The 20,101-nt window shown below is 58.5% G+C and overlaps 8 protein-coding genes across 8 annotated transcripts; 3 read left to right on the top strand and 5 right to left on the bottom strand.

The window, feature by feature from the left end:
• Positions 1-106: 106 nt before the first annotated feature.
• PHYSODRAFT_503894 (hypothetical protein) lies at positions 107-2,311 on the bottom strand (the record flags this gene model as incomplete). The annotated part of the gene is made up of 3 exons (XM_009527702.1): positions 107-1,228; positions 1,274-2,180; positions 2,259-2,311. The coding sequence occupies 3 exons, from the start codon at positions 2,309-2,311 to the stop codon at positions 107-109; spliced, it is 2,082 nt and encodes a 693-aa protein (XP_009525997.1).
• Positions 2,312-2,478: 167 nt separating this feature from the next.
• Positions 2,479-5,918, top strand: PHYSODRAFT_300188 (hypothetical protein; the record flags this gene model as incomplete). Its single annotated transcript, XM_009527701.1, has 4 exons — positions 2,479-2,507; positions 2,591-5,520; positions 5,603-5,733; positions 5,814-5,918. 4 exons carry the CDS (start codon positions 2,479-2,481, stop codon positions 5,916-5,918), a joined length of 3,195 nt encoding a protein of 1,064 aa, XP_009525996.1.
• Positions 5,919-6,286: 368 nt separating this feature from the next.
• PHYSODRAFT_499426 (hypothetical protein) lies at positions 6,287-10,282 on the bottom strand (the record flags this gene model as incomplete). Its single annotated transcript, XM_009527700.1, has 2 exons — positions 6,287-9,383; positions 9,531-10,282. The coding sequence occupies 2 exons, from the start codon at positions 10,280-10,282 to the stop codon at positions 6,287-6,289; spliced, it is 3,849 nt and encodes a 1,282-aa protein (XP_009525995.1).
• A 249-nt stretch (positions 10,283-10,531) lies between these two features.
• PHYSODRAFT_300186 (hypothetical protein) lies at positions 10,532-12,226 on the top strand (the record flags this gene model as incomplete). Its single annotated transcript, XM_009527699.1, has 1 exon — positions 10,532-12,226. One exon carries the CDS (start codon positions 10,532-10,534, stop codon positions 12,224-12,226), a length of 1,695 nt encoding a protein of 564 aa, XP_009525994.1.
• Positions 12,227-12,328: 102 nt separating this feature from the next.
• On the bottom strand, positions 12,329-13,126 carry PHYSODRAFT_544705 (hypothetical protein). Its single transcript, XM_009527698.1, has 2 exons — positions 12,892-13,126; positions 12,329-12,828 (listed from the first exon to the last, which is right to left on the bottom strand). The coding sequence occupies exons 1-2, from the start codon at positions 13,118-13,120 to the stop codon at positions 12,443-12,445; spliced, it is 615 nt and encodes a 204-aa protein (XP_009525993.1). The 5' UTR covers positions 13,121-13,126; the 3' UTR covers positions 12,329-12,442.
• A 374-nt stretch (positions 13,127-13,500) lies between these two features.
• PHYSODRAFT_544702 (hypothetical protein) lies at positions 13,501-15,753 on the top strand. Its single transcript, XM_009527697.1, has one exon. The coding sequence runs from the start codon at positions 13,597-13,599 to the stop codon at positions 15,439-15,441; it is 1,845 nt and encodes a 614-aa protein (XP_009525992.1). The 5' UTR covers positions 13,501-13,596; the 3' UTR covers positions 15,442-15,753.
• A 229-nt stretch (positions 15,754-15,982) lies between these two features.
• Positions 15,983-17,719, bottom strand: PHYSODRAFT_501397 (hypothetical protein; the record flags this gene model as incomplete). The annotated part of the gene is made up of 1 exon (XM_009527696.1): positions 15,983-17,719. One exon carries the CDS (start codon positions 17,717-17,719, stop codon positions 15,983-15,985), a length of 1,737 nt encoding a protein of 578 aa, XP_009525991.1.
• Positions 17,720-18,019: 300 nt separating this feature from the next.
• PHYSODRAFT_330977 (hypothetical protein) lies at positions 18,020-19,807 on the bottom strand (the record flags this gene model as incomplete). Its single annotated transcript, XM_009527695.1, has 1 exon — positions 18,020-19,807. The coding sequence occupies one exon, from the start codon at positions 19,805-19,807 to the stop codon at positions 18,020-18,022; it is 1,788 nt and encodes a 595-aa protein (XP_009525990.1).
• Positions 19,808-20,101: the final 294 nt, after the last annotated feature.

Genomic DNA, 20,101 nt, shown 5'->3' with positions numbered 1-20,101 from the left:
CACCAGCAGCAGCAGACAGGAGCTACAACACAAACTACCACCGTTAGAGGGAGGTACCAAATACTCGAATATAAGAGTCAAGCCACATTTCTATAGGTAAATATCTCTAGACAATCAGGTCGCTATGCCCGGCAGCCTTGGCCAGCTCCATCACTTTGGCGACATCGTTCTTGCGGCTGTTCTGCGTCAGCATTGAGATCAGGTCTTCGTACAGTTCCACCTCAAAGCGCGGCGTGTCGGGTTGTGTGCCCTGATGCAGCAGAGAGAAGGTCCGTAGGAACTCCGAGATCTCGGCGTCGGAGTGACACCGCATCATCAGCTCGTGAAGCTGGTCCGACATGAGCTGGAATCCTTCGCACTCCATGTTGTACGCAATGTGCAGCGTGCGCTCAATCAGTCCGATCTGGGTGCCTAACTCCACCAGCGCCACGTACAGCCCCTCCGGAATGGGCAAGTTCTCTTGGCTCAGCTCACGGAACAGCGAGAAGCACATGTCGATTCCGCACGATCCGTACAGCGCATTCATGACATAGTCGAAGAATACCGTGTCGGTAGCAATGCCCTGGTTAGCCATGTCGCGCAGGATGCCCACCACAGCCTTCAGGTCGCCGTGCGACGCATGGATGAACGCGATCGACGTATACGCCTTGACGTCGAGCACGACGCCATGTTGTTCCATTGCATTGATGAGTGCTGCAGCGTCTCCTAGCTCACGCCGGCGCATGCAGATAGACAGTAATGACGTGAACACCTGGAGGTTCGGCGCCAGTTGCCACTGGAGAAATGCGTCCATCAGGTTATAAATCTCCTCAATTGAGGCGTCCCGGTGGTTCTCCACCATCTCCAGCATCGTGATGTGATCAGGCCGGATGAATGGATTGTTCAACATCTGCGAGAAGAGCTCCTTGGCCTGCTCAAACTTCTTCGTGGCCGCATAGCAGCCCAGCGCATCGTTGTAGTTCTCCACTTCCAGCATCCAGGCGCCTGCGAGTTCTTCCTCCGTCGTAAACACCTCCTCCAGCACTTCTTCCAAGAAGTTCGGGTCCAAGTTTTCATGGCAATAGCGGATTGCGGATCCGAAGCCAGCACTGCGGGCCACACCACGCGCAACCATCGCTCGGAACGCCTCCTTCAGCGTCGAGAAGTCCTTGAGAGCCATGCACGCCTTCATCACGTTCACGTACATGTTCTCATCGGCCGGGAGCACCTCATCCACGACACGCAGCCTCTCTTCACTCGCCAACTCATCGTCGCTTAACTCTTGCTTGCCCACAATCCTCTCGCGCGTGTTCTCCATCGTCGAATAGCAGTGCAATGCCAGGGAAAACTCCTGCGTGGTTACGCAACACTGGATGGCAGCTCCGAAGCCTCGTTCCAGCACCAACGCGTTGATTTTCTCTAAATCCCCACCGCATGGAGTCACGCTCCGATCCACGAAGTCCAAATAGCTGCGTAAAAATTTCCTCGCGCTTTGCTCCGTCTTGCCACTCGCCTCGAACAGCTCCAGGAACCCTTGTTGCTGGAAATCTCTAACCGCGTCAAACTCCGGATTGGTGATATACGTATTTCCCAGGTGCAACACCTCCTTAAACTGCTTGTTCTCCATCATTTGGCCCATTAAATGCCCCACCACTGGAGGAGGCATCAATGGCTCGTGGGGACTCACCCCGCAATCCGAAGACTTCCGAATCTCGGACCATAGTTTCTGCTGGTACAGTAGCAGCTCTTGGGCCGCGGCTAGCATCTTGTTGTTGGCGCAGCCGTTGACAACTTCAACCAGCACCCGGGCCACGAACTGCGGGCCGTATCTTTTCTTGAGTTGGCCCAGAACCTCGTGGATCTCTGCCGTACGGAACGCACGGGACGACCGCTGTTGCAACACCGTAAATAAGAGGTCGATCCATACGGGCTCGCTAGCGTTCTCTGGGGCGAAGCTGGCCACGAGCCCCAGCAGCTCCGCGGCGCCGCGCTCGTCCCGCGCTTCGAGCCGCCGCTGCAGCGCCTCGTTCCACGCGCGCGGGTCCGTAGCCGCCAGCAGCGCGATCTCGTCCTTGCAGCGCAGCGCGCGACACGCGAACACGAAGCTGTCGGGCGTCGTCTTACGGGACAGCAACGTATTCACGTATTTATCCTTATAGCGTAATTTTGGCGTTCGATTCGCGTCGCGAGGCGTAGAATTGCTGCGCTGGCTGCTGGAGCGTGGAATGAACTCGCGCGGGGGCGGCCGCACATCGGCGGCCACGGAGAAGGAGCTCGACAGGCGCGCGCGAGGCTGCAAGGCCGACGCGCGCTGCCACACGCGACGCAGCATGGTCGAGCTGTACCACCGGGTTGAGACTGACGTACGGCTGCGGAGGCGGCGATTTAAATACGGTGTGCTGTCCATAAACACATGTTTAGTGTGGCCAACATTACGCCACTTGAAGCTGATCCCGTTTTTCATGTCATTTGCCTCCCCCCTCCCTGCTCTCTTCGACTATGGCGCCGCGGTTCGCGTTCCGCACGAGGTGCGCTCTATCCTACGTCCATGGCGACTTTCTATCCATATTTATCTCTAACAATATACGTGTTTACGGATTTTTTGCTGCAGCAAGTTCCGCAATGTGGAGTGCAAGCTCCTGCCGCGCGAGCAGAGCTTCGACCAGCTGCAGGTGTCCTCCTCGCCCGTGGACGGCAACGTCCTGGCCGCCAACTCCTCGAGCTTCGCCTTCGCGCACCAGATGGATGGCGGCGGTGCGGTGCAGGTCAAACCCTTGACGCAGACGGGCAAGGAGGCAGCTACCACGCCGCCGCTGGTGCGCGCGCACCCGACGGGGCGCGTCACGGCGCTGAGCTTCTCGCCGTTCCACGAGGAGCTGCTGCTGTCGGCGGGGGACACCAATGCCACGGTTAAGGTGTGGAAGTTGCCCGTTTTTGATCCCATAACGGAGGATTTGGTGACCCCCGTGGCAACTTTGCAACAAGATGCAACTAGTGGAATCGTGGCTGGAATTTTGCCACACCCGTCCGCGAACTCCATTGTTGCCACGTACTCACGCCCCGGGTCTCTCAGAGTTTATGACCTGCAAGCTGAAAAGTTGAGTTGGGAAGTTGGAGTGGGAGATAATGCGACGCTGAGTAGTGCGGCGTGGAATTGGGACGGCAGCGCCATGGTGTTGGCCACCCAGGACCAGGCCGTGAGGATCCTCGACCCGAGAGTGGACCAAGCTTCGGCCCCCGCGATTGAAGCGGCGCACACGGGGAAACGGCACTTAAGTGTGGTTTGGTGCGGCCGGACCCAGCACTTTTTCACGTGTGGCAGCGACCGGATGCAGGAGCGCGAACTCAAAATATGGGACCCGAGGCAATTGGGCAAGTGTCTGCATCGTGAGCGGCTCGATGCCGGAGGTGTGGGCCAATTGTTCCCGTTGTATGACGCCGACTTGGATCTGTTGTACGTGCTGGGCAAGGGAGACCGCAGCGCTAGGCTGTTTGAGGTGGACTTGACGCGTGCGCCGTATGTGCATGCGCTTGATCACAGTGCACTGGGGAGTATGACGCTGGCGGCGACGTTGTTGCCGAAGGCTGTTTGCGATACCAACGTGTGTGAAGTGGCTCGCGTGCTGAACCTCAGCGCGAGTGGAAGCAGTGTCGGGGGCAGCTGTGAAGTGGTGAGCTACCTGGTGCCTCGCAAGGAGGCGACGCATACGTTCCAGAGCGACTTGTATCCGGACACGTTGGCGACTGAAGCCGCGATTGCTGCTGAGGAGTGGGCCCAGGGACGCAACGCGGAGCCCAAGGTGCAGGTTGTCAAACCAACAGTCAAAAGTGCAGAGGATATGACTGGAAGTGTGTTTGGTAGACCCGCCGCGAGCACACCTGCAGCGTCGGGGTGGGGTGCAGCAGCTAACGGCACCCCTGCGGCTAATGGATGGCAGACTTCTGGCTGGGGCCAAGCACTGACGACAACAGCGTCGTCAAGTGTACCGTCAAAAACTGCGTCTGATGTCAAGACAGGCTGGGGATCAAGCACCAGGAAGTGGAATGAGCCGGAGCCGAAAGCTCTGAGTACACCTTCACCCCCTGCGCAATGGAACTCTTCGTTCTCACCCGCGACGGCTGCTGCTACAACTAATGCTGCTACTACGCCGACACCTCCTCCAGCCCCGTCGAACACAGCTCCAGCATCAGCAGAAAACCCTGAAGTGACCCCCGCCCCAGCCGAAGTTACGCCGACGCCTGACGTGCCATCAACTGACGCAGGGTCAATGACTATCGCGGATGTTGTTGAGTTATCGGACAAAGCGCAGCGACTCGGCGCGAAATACGGACACAAGTTAAAATATCTGCAGGGCAAAGAGGCCCCACGCAACGACGTCTTCCACTTTGGCGACAAACGAGTCTCATTCTCGACGCAAGCCTCACCCGTGATAGCTGCAAACGCGTCGTACTGGGCAGCCCCCATCGCTGGTGCGGGTGGACCTGTTCTGGTGGAGAAGCTTGACGCGACTGGAAAGGCACAGCATGGAGCTGCTCCGGTAATTAACGGGCAAAAGGCCGAGGTTTCCGCCCTCGCTTTCAACCCGTTCAACGACCACATTCTCGCTACCGGATCGACCGACTCAAGTATCCAGCTCTGGTCTCTAGACTCTCAGAGCACAGTCGAGACATTCGAAGCTCCAAGCACACCGGCATTGACGCTGTCAGGACACAAAAAGGGTCTTCGAGCTCTACAGTTCAACCCGACAGCCGCCGACGTGCTTTGCTCAACCAGTCACGATCTCTCGTTGCGCTTCTGGGACCTTGAAGCTGGCCAAGAAAAAATGTGCTTGGAGGGAAAGCTGGACGATATTACGTGGAACATGGCCTTCAGCAATGATGGCTCTCTGTTGGCCACTGCAAGTCGAGCCAAAATCGTGCGTGTGTTTGACCCTCGCCAGTCTGAGCACGCGCTGGTTGCTATGGGCTGCGGCCATGAGAGCAGCAAGCCGCAGTTTGTCACGTGGGCCGACTCAACGCGTCTGCTGACGGTTGGAGTCAACGCACGCAATGAGACGCAAGTCAGCTTCTGGGACTCGCGTAACTTGCTGGAACCTGTTGGGGTGCCGGTGCTGGTCGAGCCCGCTGCGAGTGTGGCTAGCACGACTACACCGCTACCGCTCTACGACGCCAGCTCGCACTTGCTCTTCCTTGTGGGCACAGGTAGTCGTCACATCTGGAGCTACGAGGTTGATCCGACAGCAGCTACAGTCCAAGCGAACCTACCGTTCATGATGGCCGGTACCGACACCATCGGCGGAGTGGCTCTGCTTCCGAAGACAATCTGCAACGTTCGTGATGTCGAGTTGGCGCAGTTGCTGGTGGCAACGCCCAATGTTGTGGAGCGCGTGTCATTTTCGCTCCCGCGCGCGCAGAAGCTCAAGGAGTTCTTCCAAGACGACGTCTATGGCTTGGTGCCCAAGCAGGAGCCAACTGTGACCGCCGAGCAGTGGTGTGCGGGCGAGACTGTTGCTCCAGTATATGAATCACTCCGACCGGATGGTATGTCGTTGCTACTTACCCCTTGTGTGCTTGCTCATACCGATACTTACCCGGACTCTTCGCTTCTGTTATACACACGAAGGTATGGTGCCGCTCTCCGAGAAGCCGAAGGACACCGCACCCGTGCGCCCGAAAACCTTGGACTTCCAGGCCCGCAGGCGCGAAGAGGAGGAGAGGGAGCGCCAGAAAGCAGCTCAATTTGCGCGGCTCAGTGTAAGTGGTCATCGGAAGAGCGATACACGTTGATGGGGCGAGTACTGACGTGGTGTTTTGTTGCTGCTTCAATTCTGCAGGCGCTTGCCGCGCAGCCGACGCTGCACTCCAACCACCATACTGGAGTCAACCCTTCAGCGGCTCAGACAGCAGCGGACGACAGCGACGACGACTGGGACGACTAAACAACATGATGCACGATAAAAGTGAGTGGGCCAGTGCAGGTACCACAACCAGAGGATCCACAGCAATTTTGATTATACTTTACACCCCAGACGTCCAAACTTGCTTGCTCGCCCCTTTGCTCGTGTTGTATCACTCCCCGCCCCACAATAGATAACTTAACGCTGCTAGAATCACCGAGCTGCGAGCATCCTTCACAGTTCTAAGCAGCTCGCGCGTTCCAGCTCACGCCGACACTAACCCTATACGACCGACGCCGGTCGTGCTACCGCACAAAACTCTCGTGGAGTCGCCGACAAACTCGCGTGAAATATTTCGGCGCTTCTTTAGGTACCAGTTCGATCTCCTTCCTGACGTCCTCGGTAGAAATCTAAACAAAAAGAACGTCAGTAAGTCGACCACGATGAAAGCGCATGGATAACTCGAGATAACATACCTCTCCGTGTGGGACCTGTACAGCCGTCTGGTAGTCGGTATATGGAAACACTGGAAGGAGAGAGAACCCAACGCTGAAGTGCGCGCCTTCGACACTCATGCGAGCTAAGGTAGACGGGAACTTCAGGAAATCAATCCAGAGCGTACTATCATCTTCATCGAAGCGCATCGCAAAGTGGGTAGAGAGCTCGCGTAACTCCTTCAACAAACGGAAAGACCTGTTGATGAAATGCTCCAGAATCTGCAGCTTGGAACATACGCGACCGTCATTTCCGTCTCCCAGTTCAGACTCGTCAGCGATGCGTGAAATGTAGTGAGGATCTAGCAGTAGCCGCTGCAACACCAACACCACGTCGCCTTCGATAGGAAGGTACGTGTTCTGTTCTCTCTGCTTGAGAGACTCATTCACTCTGATCAACGTGGATGCGCCACCCGTTGAAGGGGACCCCAAATGGACATCGACGTTGACTTCGACATCAAACAGCACATCCTCGAAATGAGCACTAACGCGCAGAAGAGAGGCTGTTGCTTCTCGAATCTTCCACACGGTCATGCTCTCCTGGATCGCAAGCATTTCCTCCGTCGCCAGCACTTCCTGCTCGAACAACGTTGCTGCTGCCGAAGTCACCGGCTCCAGTTCCGCTGCCCGTCCCTCTAGCACCTTCAGGCGGCTCTGTAGTACAGATTCCTCCAGCGAGAGCGAGGAACATTCATTCTCGAGATCCTTCACAGCAGTCACGTACTCATCATGAGCACCCTGTTGTTCCTCGATCGCATCAAGCAGAAGGGCCATTTGTTCCTCACGATCGATCATCTCCCTGATAGCAGCGAGTTCATTTTGACGTTTCAACGTGTCGCTGGAGACGCAATTCTTCAGCATTTTCACATCGTTCGTTAATGCATCCGCACCCAACGACAAACTGCTACTCAGTTGATTTTCCATCTGAGTTTGCAGCTGGCACCAACCACTTTGAGCCATCATTGCCTCAGTAGCGTACAGCTCTCGAATGGCCTCGCGGCCTGCATCATCGAGGTTCTCTGGACTAAAAACACCCGGAGCCTTGATCTGCAACAGGGATGACAATTCCTCCGCTAGATCCGCAGACCACGACGAGATATCTGTACCACGGCACTCGATTGCCTCCGAGCACGTATCATATGCGCACGCAAGCTTGACACTCGTCGAGATCAGATCGTCAGAAGACTCGGCTTCCTCTCCGAAAAAATCATCATCATTCTCCGCCACTGACTTTATTTCGTCAAGCGTAACAGACGAGAGAAGTTCTTCCATCGTGATCAAGTGAACCGAAAGTGACTCGGGTGTCGGTGGGGCTTGAACAGCTTGACTGGGTTCACCGCCAATGCTAGCCCGCTCGAACTGAGGTGTCAGGTTTACGTTAATAGACTTTCGGCGTGCGGCATATTCCTCATCGCTGTCGTCACTAGAAACAAGGCTCATCATGCTCTGGCCACGTGAGGATGCCATGGTTTCGTCTCCTTCTTGAATTGGGTCGAGTGTGTTGTCTTGGTCATTCAACTTTTGAGAGGCATTGGCAGCCTGGCTACCTTGACTTGAAGGCACATCCGCAACTTCACTAGCCAGATCACCCAGCGTTCCAGGAAGATCATTCAGGTCAGGCTCAGGTGCAGACTTGGTTAATTCATATACGGATGATTCAGCGAGAAGATGTCCCAAGCTGAACTCCGCCGTGTCTTCATCTCGAGGCATACCAGCAGATGCCGACGCTAATGTGCTCGGTGCTATGCTATCACGTCCCATTACGATCGAGTACTCGCCCGTGATTTCCATGTCCTCCCCAGCGTCAGAGGACGCTGACGAATCTGCATAAGGCATACGAGTCGTCTCCGCCACGTCGGCCGCTCTTAAAAACGAATTATTTCTCGAGGAAGGAGGAGATTGCGAGCTGGAAATCGGCCTGGTCGCAGTAGTAAACGCAGGTGTCGCCTTTGACGAGGTTTGGCGAGCGATGTTGATGGTCTGGCGCCTGCGTCGTCGGGCTTCAGTTTGGCTATCCAGCGGACTGTACCCTCGAAGACTTTGTCGACGGCGGCTTCTATCAACTGACTTGGGAGCCATAAGGCTACTTCTCCGCGATGCCAACAGATCAAAACCGGACTTTTTCACCTGTGTCACCTTCGGCGAAACAACTTCTTTCGGTTGCTCCTCCTCCTCCTCCTCCTCGTCGAACGAATCGGCTTCATCAAGAATGGACGAGTTCAGTGATGTCTCAGCGTCGTCGGGTTCTTCCTCTGAAGAAGGCGGCAGCTCTGACGGGTAACGCTTGGAGGCATCCTTGGCTAGCATGGGGGTCATTGACGTCGATGGCGATCCATGATTGAACTCGGCGCCCTGGGATGGGCCAAAATTCACCGTTTTCGTCGGCGTTGTCTGCATCGCGTTTCTCTTTCCTTTTCGAGCGCTCAAAATTCCTTTCAGCGGAGTCCTGACTCGCGTCCCTGTGGGCGGAGGTGAAAACAACGCCGGCTTTGCGGTTCCTGAGGACGGACCTTCCTCTCGTGTTTGGTTGTCGTTGGTTGCTGCCTTTCGAAGTGAAGGTGAACTTTCCTTGCTATGCACAGGCGAGTCTATCTCCATCGACTCCATCATTTGGTCACCGTTGTTATCCCCATCCGACCGTGCACGCTTTTCCGGGCTCCCTTCTCGCACGTCGGAATCATGAGCACGCTTGCGCGAGATCTCTTCGTTTTGCTTGCGCGCAGAGCCCTTGCCGCCTGTTAACGGAGAGTCCAGTGCGCTTGTCAACTCGAGTAATCCGTTTTCGTCAATTGTCTGCCGGCGTCCATCCTCTGGCTGCGAGCTGCCCTCAAGCATCATCAGTACGTCGCTAGGGTCAACAGTAGCCCGGCGGTTGGAATTGCTTTTCGTCGGGGTCGGTGATTTCTTCCTTTTCGGCTCCTTCGCTTGGGCCGGGGATTTCCTGTTGTACGCCTCCTTCGCCGGTGACGGCGACTTTCTACCCTTCGCCTCTTCAGTCGGGGATGACGATTTTCTCTTGGTCTGCTTCGCTGTAGACGGCGTCCTACTGGCATTGGGCTGTTTAGCTGATGACGGCGGTTTGCTCTTCTTCGTCTCCTTCGCCGGAGCAGGCGACTGCTTGCTTTGTTGTGCAGACAGCGGCGTCCGCTTTCTAGCCAACTCACTCAGCGGAGTGGGCGCCTTGATCTTAGACTGCTTGGGCTGCGCAGCAGCAGCAGCAGCGCTCTTCTGGTTGTCGCTGTCCGAGTCGGTCTCCTCCATCTCAAGCGTTGAGCTGCTCATGTTCCGCACCTCCTTCTGCAGCGCCGCGACCACCGACGCCGCCTCCGTCGGGTCCAGCGTCGCTCTACTAGCCGCGTCCTTTTCCAATAGATTGGGCGCAAACATGGAGTCTGTGAAGCTGTCGCTGGTGTTGACAGACTTCCTGCGCTCGTGTTCTGCAGCAGCCGGTGGCAGAGGGCTCTTCCTGGGCTGCTCGCTCGCCGAAGCGGGAGGAGAGTCCAGCACATTCTCCTCGTTCTCCGTCCTCCCGCTCTCAAGAGAGTGTTCTACCTGTTCCTTCCTCTCCTCCTCCCGGTGCTGCTGGTGCTCAGCGACGCTTAGAACGGCCTTGAGCGCCTGCGGACTCACCGTGTCGCGCCTGGAGATGGAGGCATCTAGCGCGTCCATGTCCCGCAGCATCTGCGCGGCTTTGGACGGCGACAGCGTGCGCCTCCTGATGCCTGCGGGGTCGTCGTCCTCCGTCTTGCGCTCCTCCTCCTCCTGCTCCTGCTCCTGCGGCGGCTTGTCCGCCCCCATTTCGCGCAGGATCTCGCGCTGCAGCTGGCGCGTGATGGTCTCGCGGCGGCGCGCGACGGGGGCGCTCAGGCTCAGCTCGTAGCCCGAGTCGTCGGCGTCGTCGGCGTCGGCCATGGGGTCCGTGCGCACTCTAGGTTTCCCGCGTCGACGGAGGGTCTTGAGTGCGCACTCACTCACTCAAACCCTAACGCCCTTTTGAACTGAAAAACCTCGGAGAGAAGATAAAACCTAGATGGATACATTGATGTAGCTCACATGGCTTTTCGTGCGATGTAGCCATCTGCATAAAGCACTGGCTGTGCTTTGATGCGCTTGTTGCGTGTGATGGCGTCAGAGTCGAACGGACATCGAGACGCAGGCACCATGACGGACGTGAACGACGCCAAGGCTCAGCGCAAGGCCGAGAAGAAGGCCAAGAAGGCCGCGGAGGCCGCCGCCGCCGAGCAGGCGCAGAACCCGGCGGAGGAGCAGCCTAAGAAGCACAAGAAGCACAAGAAGCACAAGCGCGCCCGCGAGGAGCAGGAGGCCGAGAGCCCCGAGAAGCCCAAGAAGCAGCACAAGAAGGAGAAGAAGGACAAGAAGAGCAAGAAGCACAAGAAGAGCCAATGCGACGACGAGGAGAACGAGGCGCCCAACACGGACTTCTCCAGCGGCCCGTACCAGCAGCCGGCGCCCAAGGACGGCAGCTTCAAGAAGGCCTTCTACACGGAGGGCAAGGACACGGCCAAGATGAAGAACGAGGAGGTCTCCGCCTTCCACGAGGCCAACCAGATGATCCTCAGCGGAAACAACTGCCTTTACCGCCCCGTGCTCAGCTTCGACGACGTGACCTTCGAGGCCAAGTTCATGAAGACCACCAAGGGTTTCGACAAGCCCACGCCCATTCAGAGCCAGTGCTGGCCCATCCTGGCGTCCGGACGTGACATCATTGGTATTGCCGAGACGGGCTCCGGCAAGACGCTGGCGTTCTCCATCCCCGGCTTGATCCACATTGCGGCTCAGCCCGCTGTGTCCCCCAAGCACCCGGGTCCGCGTATGCTTGTGGTTGCGCCGACGCGCGAGCTGGCCATGCAGAGTTCGGCGGTGATTTCCGAGGCTGGCAAGAAGTGCGGACTGAAGAGCATCTGCATCTACGGCGGTGTCCCCAAGCAGGCGCAGAAGAAGGCGCTGCGTGACGGTGTCCACGTCGTGGTGGCTACCCCTGGTCGCCTTAAAGACCTGGTGGAGGAGCGCTCGTGCAACCTGTCCAAGGTGACGTTTGTTGTGCTGGACGAAGCTGACCGTATGCTGGACGATGGTTTCGAGAAGGACATCCGCGCCATTATTGGCAGCACCCACCCGGAGCGCCAGATTGCCATGTTCAGTGCTACCTGGCCGCAGTCAATTCAGAAGCTGGCCCACGAGTTCCTGAACGACCCTGTCAAGGTGACTATTGGATCGGACGAGCTGGCCGCCAGCGGCAACGTTACTCAGATCGTCGAGGTTATTGACGACCGTGCCCGTGACGCCCGTGCGCACGCGCTGCTGCAGAAGTACCACTCCAGCCGCAAGAACCGCGTTCTGCTGTTCGTGCTGTACAAGAAGGAGGCTGACCGCGTGGAGCGTATGCTGCACCAGCGCGGCTGGAACTGCATTGCCATCCACGGCGACCGTAGCCAGCAGCAGCGCTCGGAGGCTGTGGAGCAGTTCAAGTCGGGCGAGGTCCCGCTGCTGATCGCTACGGATGTCGCCGCGCGTGGTCTGGATATCCCCGGCGTCGAGTACGTTCTGAACTACTCCTTCCCGCTGACGATTGAGGACTACGTGCACCGTATCGGTCGTACTGGCCGTGGCGGTAAGAAGGGCACGGCCCACACATTCTTCACCGCCAACGACAAGCCGCGAGCTGGCGAGCTCGTGAACCTGCTGCGTGATAGCAACCAGGAGGTACCCAATGACCTGACCAAGTTCGGTACGCACGTCAAGAAGAAAGAACACAAGCTGTACGGCGCGTTCGCCAAGAACATCGACGTCAACAAGAAGGCCACCAAGATCACCTTCGACAGTGATGGCGAGTAAGCTCAGGTTGCACCGGCAGAACATTGTGACGCACTGTCGACGTTGATAGAATAGGTACCAAGTAGACAGACGTGGAGAGAGGGGGGAAGGGGAGATCTATTTCGCTGTAGATTGCTTTGATTAGTTGCGCTGCTGTGCTGATCGCACGCAGGAGCCCTTAAAAATACATGGTTTGCACAGTTCTAACGTCGAAGCTCCTCACCACATCAAGGTCACTCACTCCTCGTCGCTGCTGCTCGAATAGTCCTGTAGCAACAACGCTGATGCTGGAGGCTTTGTCGCAGGCTTCGTCGTGTTAGGGATATCATCGCTCTTCTTGGCTCCTTTCGCTTCGCTCCTGTCTTCCTTTGTCGGCGCTCGGTCATTCTTGCCCGCACTAGCGCTACTTCCCACGCTCTTCTTCGCCGCGAGTTTGGCCTTCTTCGCCTTGGCGTCCTTGTCTGTCGCCGTCGATGACCGCTTCTTGGCCTTGATCACCACCACGGGATTCTTCTCAGGAGACAGCAACTTGCTCTTGCCACTGGCCGCTGCGACCAGCGGAATCTCCGGCGCCACCGCCGTCTTGTGCGCTATGAGGGCGTTCGAGCGGAACGTCTGCAGCGCTGCGCGTCCGTGAGTCCTCCCCGTCCACATCGCACTACGAATCAATCAGTAGAAGAACCTACCGGCCTCTCGCTCCTGCTGCTCCCTGCCCTTGGCCGCCTGCTCCAGCTCGAGCTGCTCGACCAGGTACAGGCGGTCCGACGGGTCCAGCAATCCGCGGCCGCCACCGAGCCGCACGACGCTCTCCTCCTTGGCCACCAGCTGCCGCTCCGCCTCCGTCGACGTGTCCACGTTCGAGCCGGCCATCACCGTGAACTGGGTGCGCTTGGCTGCGGGCGCGCCGCCGCTCATCGCCAGTCGCCGCAGCGCATCAGCGTTCTGGTTGGCCGGATGCCAAGAGGGCACGTCCATGGCGGTGGTCTACTGGATACTTTCGTGTGGTGGGACCAAAATGTACCTCTTCCAGTGGTACACGAAGTTACGGGTACCACTAAACCGGTACCGATCGGTGTAAAATCTGATATGGGTGCGTGTTTTCCCTGCGATCTGTTATACTCGGATAGGTGCCGTCTCACCTGACTCGACACGATCGCATACTTAACCGACCTACCAATCCTTATATATAGATCGGAGTACGCAACCTCTCGCTCGTCATTGATCGATCTCACTTGCCAATCCGCCACCTACTCTACCTCCTGGATCCGATGAAGCTGCTGCCGACGTTGCTGCTGGCCGCGGCGCTCAGCTCTGCGGCCGCCGAGCCGCCCGTGCAGCTCAACGGCTGGTACCCGTGCACGCAGAGCTCGCTGCAGAGCGACACCACCAACATGGGCCACCCGGACCAGTACTACCTCGAGACAGCCAGCTACTCCAGCCCCACAAGGCGGAGGGCCACCGCCAGCGTTGCGCAGGCTCCGGCTTCGTCGCTGCCGTTCCTGCAGCAGTCGTTCGACCGGTTATTCGCCCGGCACGGCGACTGGAAGCAGCAGGAGCAAGAGCAGGCGGCGCCTGAGCAGAACGCACCCGGAATCCACCAGCGCAAGCAACACGGCGGCAGGCACAAGGGCCACGGATCGCAGAGCAGTCCGCAGTACGAGTGCGGCGAGTTCCGCGTGCCCATGTGCTACGACGGCGTGTGCACGAGCGACAACACCATCGACGTGTTCGTCAAGCGCGTGAAGGCCACGGCCACGCCCAGCGGCGGCAAGAACAAGGCGCTGTGGGTGCTGCAAGGAGGCCCCGGAGCCTCGTCCACTGGCGTGGAAGGACTCATGAACACCATGTACCTGCAGCTGGACAGGGAGGTCAGCGTGTACACGATGGACCACAGAGGAACGGGCCGCAGTGCCCGACTGGAGTGCCAGGCCGCAGAGGCCGGAGCGCTGGGCAGCCCTGGAGGCTCCGCCATCCGACTGGACGAACTGCCCGCGTGCATGGACGACATCCGCTTCCAGATCGACAACCAGACGGCGGCGTTCTCGGTGACGAGCGCGGCAAAAGATCTGGCTGCGATCATTGACTATGAGCTGAGCGACCAGGACGTCTACGTGTACGGCCTCAGCTACGGCACGTATCTGGTCGAGAGGCTGGTGCACTTTGCCCCTCCGAGTGTGCGAGGATTCTCAGTGGATGGAATTGTTTCGGAGAGTGGCGACACGGTGGAGAAACGGTCGACGTTTTCGAACTGGGATCACGATGTCGGAGTCGTGGGGAACAGGTTCCTCGCCGCCTGTTTGGCCGATGAGTTCTGCAAGAGCAAGTTCCCCGGCGTGACGGACCTCGCGGCGTTCGTGCATGAGCTGTTTGACAAGCTGGACGCTGCTGTGGCCAATGGCAAGAAGGGAGTTAACGCTTGTGCCGACGTCTTGGCGAAGAACGGCAAGAAACCCTCCTACCTGCTGCGCTCGACTTTCGGCGAGTACCTCATGTCCGACCGCACGCGGATCGCCATCCCAGCGGTCATCTACCGCGCGTCGCGGTGCACGGACCAAGATGCCGATGCTCTTGCGTACTTCGCTGAAGGACTCGACTCTGGCGATGGCGACGGTGGCTTTGGTGACTCCGAGCCGGAGACGCTGCTGTATGACTCCGACATGCTGTATTACCTGATCGTGTTCTCGGAGATGTGGGAAAGCCCGACTCCGGACAAGGCGACGCTCCTCACGTGGTACGAGAACTCCACCATGGCGTCCGACAACTACCTATCGCTCCCGTATTACTGTCTGTTCACGGGAAGCCGTGAGCGCGCGTGCCAGGAGCTGATCCACCTTCCGGTGGCCCGGCCGCTGGTATACGAGCGTGATCAATACTGGAACAAGACCGGCGAGCTGCCGGACGGTGTCACCGCGCTGCTAATGACGGGCGGGATGGATCTGCAAACGCGCCGCATGTACGGCGAGCTGGAGTATGAAATGATGAGAGGCGAGCGCATGCTGGTAAACTTCGACGACGCGGGCCACTGCACGACGTTCACGACGCCTATGAACAGTGGCGGTTCGACCTGTGGCGTCCTCATTTTGGTATCCTATGTAAAGGAGAACGGTGTACTCAAGAACGTAGACACAAGCTGTATGGACGACCTGAAGCCGCTGACGTTCTCGGACATAACGGTCGATTCGCAGGAGCTTTTTGGTTCACAAGATCTGTACGAAAGCTCAAGCTCAGATTGGTAAGTCGACACAACTGTAGACGATATGTTGAATAGATCCCAATCAATACCACTGGATCGGTATTAAACTAGCAATGGGGTTCGTTCGTTCAGATGCTCACGGTGTCGTATCCCGAGTCGCAATGGGTGAGCCACAGCGAACGTTGCACCAACTCCAGCAAGAACGACTGCAAGCATGATGCCAAGAGTCCAGATTGCGTCCTTGGCGAAGCTGTGCAGTAGCATCACGTCGTTTGTTGCCACCCCGATGTCCAAGCAACCACTTGGGACGATACGAGCCAACCACCAGTCTGTAGCGTTCATGAAGCTAGTTGTCAGCGTGCACCTCGTGCGGTGAGACTCGAGCTCTCGTGTCGGCGGGCGAAAAGATTTTAGCAATTTGTCAGCGGTCGCCGCTCCCAACGCCGTGTCGCTGGCGACTCCACGCATCGAGCACCGCACGAGAATAACAACAAAAAACAAGTGTAGCGTCAAGAGTGAGTGAAAGTCGCATTACTATCTTATCTTACCGTACGTTGGTTCATCTCTCTTGACGTGCGATTCCCTCACTCCTCGATGGTAATGAGCACCTGCAGCTCTTCTGGGGACCCCTGGCTACTGAGACGCAGTTCGCGCATCGCTTCGCACGTGATGGCGCCAAGTACAGCAACGCCAACTGCAATCAGTATGATGACTTCCGTGAGAGACCATGGGACGCCCACATCGTTGCCCCCAGCCTCTGGGTTGCGCATTGTATCTCGTGGAGCTGCTGCCTCTTCGGCGTCCATTTGGACAGTATCGATATCGATATCCCAGCCGTCCAGGCACTTGGTCGTCGAAAGGTGCGCAAACCACTTCGCCGCAGGACGTGGGATTCGTGCCAACTCCGTCGCAGCGTCTTGCTTCGTGAAGTTTACATAGTGCAGTCCGAACCGAGGCTTGTATGACCCCGACTCGTTGTTGTCCAGGAACGACCACGCCGTGTAGCCGATGATTGGAATCTTCTCTTCGACCACCGCCTTGTACACCTGCGCCACGTACGCCTGGAAGTACCAGAGCTGATCCAAATTTTCTACCTCCTGGTCCCCACACCAGCCGTTCTCGGTCAGCAAAATGTCCGTTGAAGGGTCCTTCGCATGCATCCACATGATGGTGTCCAAGTAGCCGTCCGGGTAGCCTGCAAGCCACGAGCACTCAGGGCTGCTTGCAGGCGGTGCACGCGCACCGTTAGGAGCACGCGTGTCGTCGAGTCCCCGATCACGCGCGTGGCCCAGCGGCAGCTCGTCGCAGCTGATCTCCGAGCGCTTCGACTCACATGAAGTGACAAGGCGGCTATAGTAGTGGTTTAGCATTAGCACGTCGTACGAGCCCTTGACTAGCGCTGCCTCATCGGCACTGAACCGCGGCAGACGCTCGCCCACACGGTCCCTCATGATCTCCGGATAATCTCCAGTCACCAGTGGCGTCAAGAACCAGCCCAGATCAAACTGCATCTTGCGCTCGGCCGCAGCCACGTCCAAAGCGTTGGATTCGTCCACGGGATACCCAAATTCCGCATTCAGCACGATGCCAATGCGCGCGTCAGCAGTGACCAAGCCCTCCTCTCCCTGCTTCAGTTCACGGAACAGCTTGACCGCCTTGGCGTGCGACAGCAACACGTTGTGCGCCACCGTGTACGTGTTGGTGCTCGACGGCTGCATCCCACCGGGCGCAGCGTCGCACGAGCCGTAGCCGCCGCTGATGAACGTCAACGGCTCGTTGAACGTGGCCCAGTATTTGACCTTGCCTCCGTATTCTCTGAACGCGAGCGCTGCAAAGTCTTCAAAGTGCGTCAAAATGCCTGGATTCAGCCATCCCTTGGGCTCCAGCTGCATCTGGAGCGTCAGCGGCAGGTCGAAGTGGTAGAGCGTGGCAATAGGCTGCAGTCCGCGCGCCTGCAGATCGTCCAGTAGAGCGTGGTAGAACGCTACTCCCTGTGGGTTGGGCAGCATCCTCCTCTCCTGCGCGTCCCAGCGCATGACTCTGGACCAGGAGATGGAGAACCGGAAGGACGAGAGCCCCATGGCGGCCATGCGCCCCACATCTTCGTGGTAGTGGTGGAAGAAGTCGTCCCAGATGCTCGGCTCGCGGCCGGAGACGTTCCAGGCGCCCTCCACCTGGAAGGCGGTGGTGGCCGTGCCGAAGAGGAAGTCAGGCGGGAAGCAGCGCGCCTCAGTGGCTGCGACTGCAGCGGCAGAGGTAGAGGCGACTTGGGCGACGACCCCTAGGCATAGCGCGAGTAGGACGGACGCGCGCGACGGCATGGAGGCCCCAGGACGGACGCGACGTGAGCTCGAGCCGGCGGATTCCAGAATGACCCAACGTCTGCTAATCAGACTCAGCTGCCTTTTGGTGATGGGACGCGGGGTGAGCATTTATGTGGAAGGTGGACCAATCACCGCATAAGTATTGGTCCTGGCCGGCTCGGCCGTCACCTGATATTGAAAACTTAAACGTGGACACCGGTGGACGTTTGTCGCTGTAACGTCGATTGAAGGACGATTTTACACATGCTGCATTTCTCTCTCTCTCTCTCTCTCTCGCTTCTACGATAGCTGTCCCGGTTAGATCATGGTGTTGGCCTGCAGCAGCGGGTCGGTCTCGCGAGGAAGACGACGCGCGTTGGGGGACGAGAGCTGCACCATGATGTTGCGCCCCACGGCGGCCATGGCGGTGAGGGCGACGATGGCCAGCACGCCGATGACGCCCATCATCCAGCGCGAGAAGCTCTGCTCGCTGACGCTCTCGAGCCCAGCGAGCTGCTCCTCCTTGGTCGAGCCCTCGTACGTCCAGCCATCGAGGCACCTGGTCTTGGCGACGTGGCCGAACCACTTGGCGGCAGGGCGCGGGATCCGCTCCAGCCCCGCCGGCTGCGGCTCGTAGACCTCGTCCTGGGCGCCCGTGTTGGTGGAGAAGTTGACGTAGTAGAGGCCGAAGCGCGGCTCGAACGAGCCCCACTCGTAGTTGTCCAGGAACGACCAGGCCGTGTAGCCGATGATGGGGATCTTGAGCTCCACGAGCGCCTTGTGCACTTGCGCCACGTACTCCTGGTAGTACCAGAGCTGGTCCAGGTTCTCCACTTCTTCGTTGCCGCACCAGCCGTTTTCCGTCAGCAAGATGTCGGCCGTGGGGTCCGCGGCGTGCAGCCACTTGATCGTCTCGAGGTATCCGGGAGGGTAGGCCGTGAACCAGCCGCAGTTGAGTCTGCCGTGACGGTCCTTGCTCGAGCGACGCGAGCCCGGAAGCTCGTTCGAGTGCGAGATGTCCACGCCCAAGTCGCGCTCCCAGCCCTTGCCTAGCTTCTTGCATGGTGACTTGGAGTGAGGCCCCACCCCACAGTCTGTGACCAGCTTTGAGCTATAGTGATTTAGCATTAGCAGATCGTACGATCCCTTGACCAACTCCGTTTCCTCGAGCGTGAACCGCGGCAGGCGATCGCCCACGCGCTCGCGCATGACGGCAGGGTAGTCGCCCGTGATCATGGGCGAGAGGAACCAGCCGAGCTCGAAGTGCATTTTCCTCTCGGCTGCTGCTACGTCCAAGGGGTTCTTTGGGTCAAGCGGGTACGCCGCGTCGCTGTTGAGCGTGATGCTGATGCGGGCCTTCTGGTGGATGACGGACGGAGAGCTCGTCTTCAGGTCCCGGAAGGCCTTGACGACAGCCGCGTGCGACCGGATGACGTTGTGCGCCACGATGTACGCGAAGGTCTCGGACTTCTTGAGCCCGGGGGCTCCAGCTCCACTCGCGTAACCGGCGGTTGTGAACGTGAGCGGCTCGTTGAACGTCGTCCAGAAGTCTACCTTGTCACCCAGCTCGTGGAACATGAGCATGGCGTAGTCCATGAAGTGGTTGATGATGTCCGGGTTCAGCCAGCCTTGAGGTGACAGCTCCGTGTGCAGCTCCAGCGGCAGGTCCCAGTGGTAAAGCGTCAGGATCGGCACGATGTTGTTGGCGTTGAGCTCGTCCACCAGCGCGTGGTAGAACGCGAGGCCCTGCGGGTTCGGCTGCATGCGCTTGGTCTCCGGGTTCCAGTTCATGGCCCGCGACCACGACACGGAGAAGCGCGAGGACTGCAGCCCCGTCTCGACCATGAGCTTGATGTCGTCTCGGTAGCGGTGGTAGAAGTCGTCGGCCACGTTGGCGCACGCCACCTTCTTCTTGGCGTGGGTTCGGCAGTAGTCGTCCCAGATGCTCATGGTGCGGCCGCCTTCGTTCCACGCGCCTTCCACTTGATACGACGCCGTGGCCGAGCCGAACATGAAGTCCGCCGGGAAGCAGCGAGGCGCGTCATCGGCGTAGACGGCGGCGGAGGCCACGGCCAGCGTGACGCCGAGAAGGTGGGCAAGGCGCATTGGGAGATGGTCACTGCTGCTTGATCACCGCTGATCACCACTGCTTGCTGGGGTCCTCCCGATGAAGATTGCAGAGTGGGGGACGCGGCTGTTCGGACAGTTGGGATCTTTGTCGCCGAATCTTTGTCTAACTAAACGGTTGGGTGACTGACTATTCTACTAACTGCGCGTTCTAACTGTGCTGCACTGTAGCTGCAACTTCCGAATGCAAGAGTGCCGAATGACGTGTGCTGGGAGACTGCGATGCTGGCGGCGGGTCCCAGTTCTTGGCCAATGCGGTCAGTTCGCGAACTG

Source organism: Phytophthora sojae, assembly GCF_000149755.1.
Source record: "Phytophthora sojae unplaced genomic scaffold PHYSOscaffold_4, whole genome shotgun sequence".
NCBI lineage: Eukaryota > Oomycota > Peronosporomycetes > Peronosporales > Peronosporaceae > Phytophthora > Phytophthora sojae.
This window is presented reverse-complemented; position numbering and strand designations above follow the sequence as displayed.

Excerpts from the sequence above, each read along its gene's own strand:
- PHYSODRAFT_544705 (XM_009527698.1), bottom strand. The coding sequence starts at position 13,120 with ATGAGCGGCGGCGCGCCCGCAGCCAAGCGCACCCAGTTCACGGTGATG. Across the intron at positions 12,829-12,891 it reads GCAGCAGGAGCGAGAGGCCG|CGCTGCAGACGTTCCGCTCG; the intron begins GTAGGTTCTTCT and ends ACGGACGCGCAG.
- PHYSODRAFT_544702 (XM_009527697.1), top strand. The coding sequence starts at position 13,597 with ATGGGCCACCCGGACCAGTACTACCTCGAGACAGCCAGCTACTCCAGC.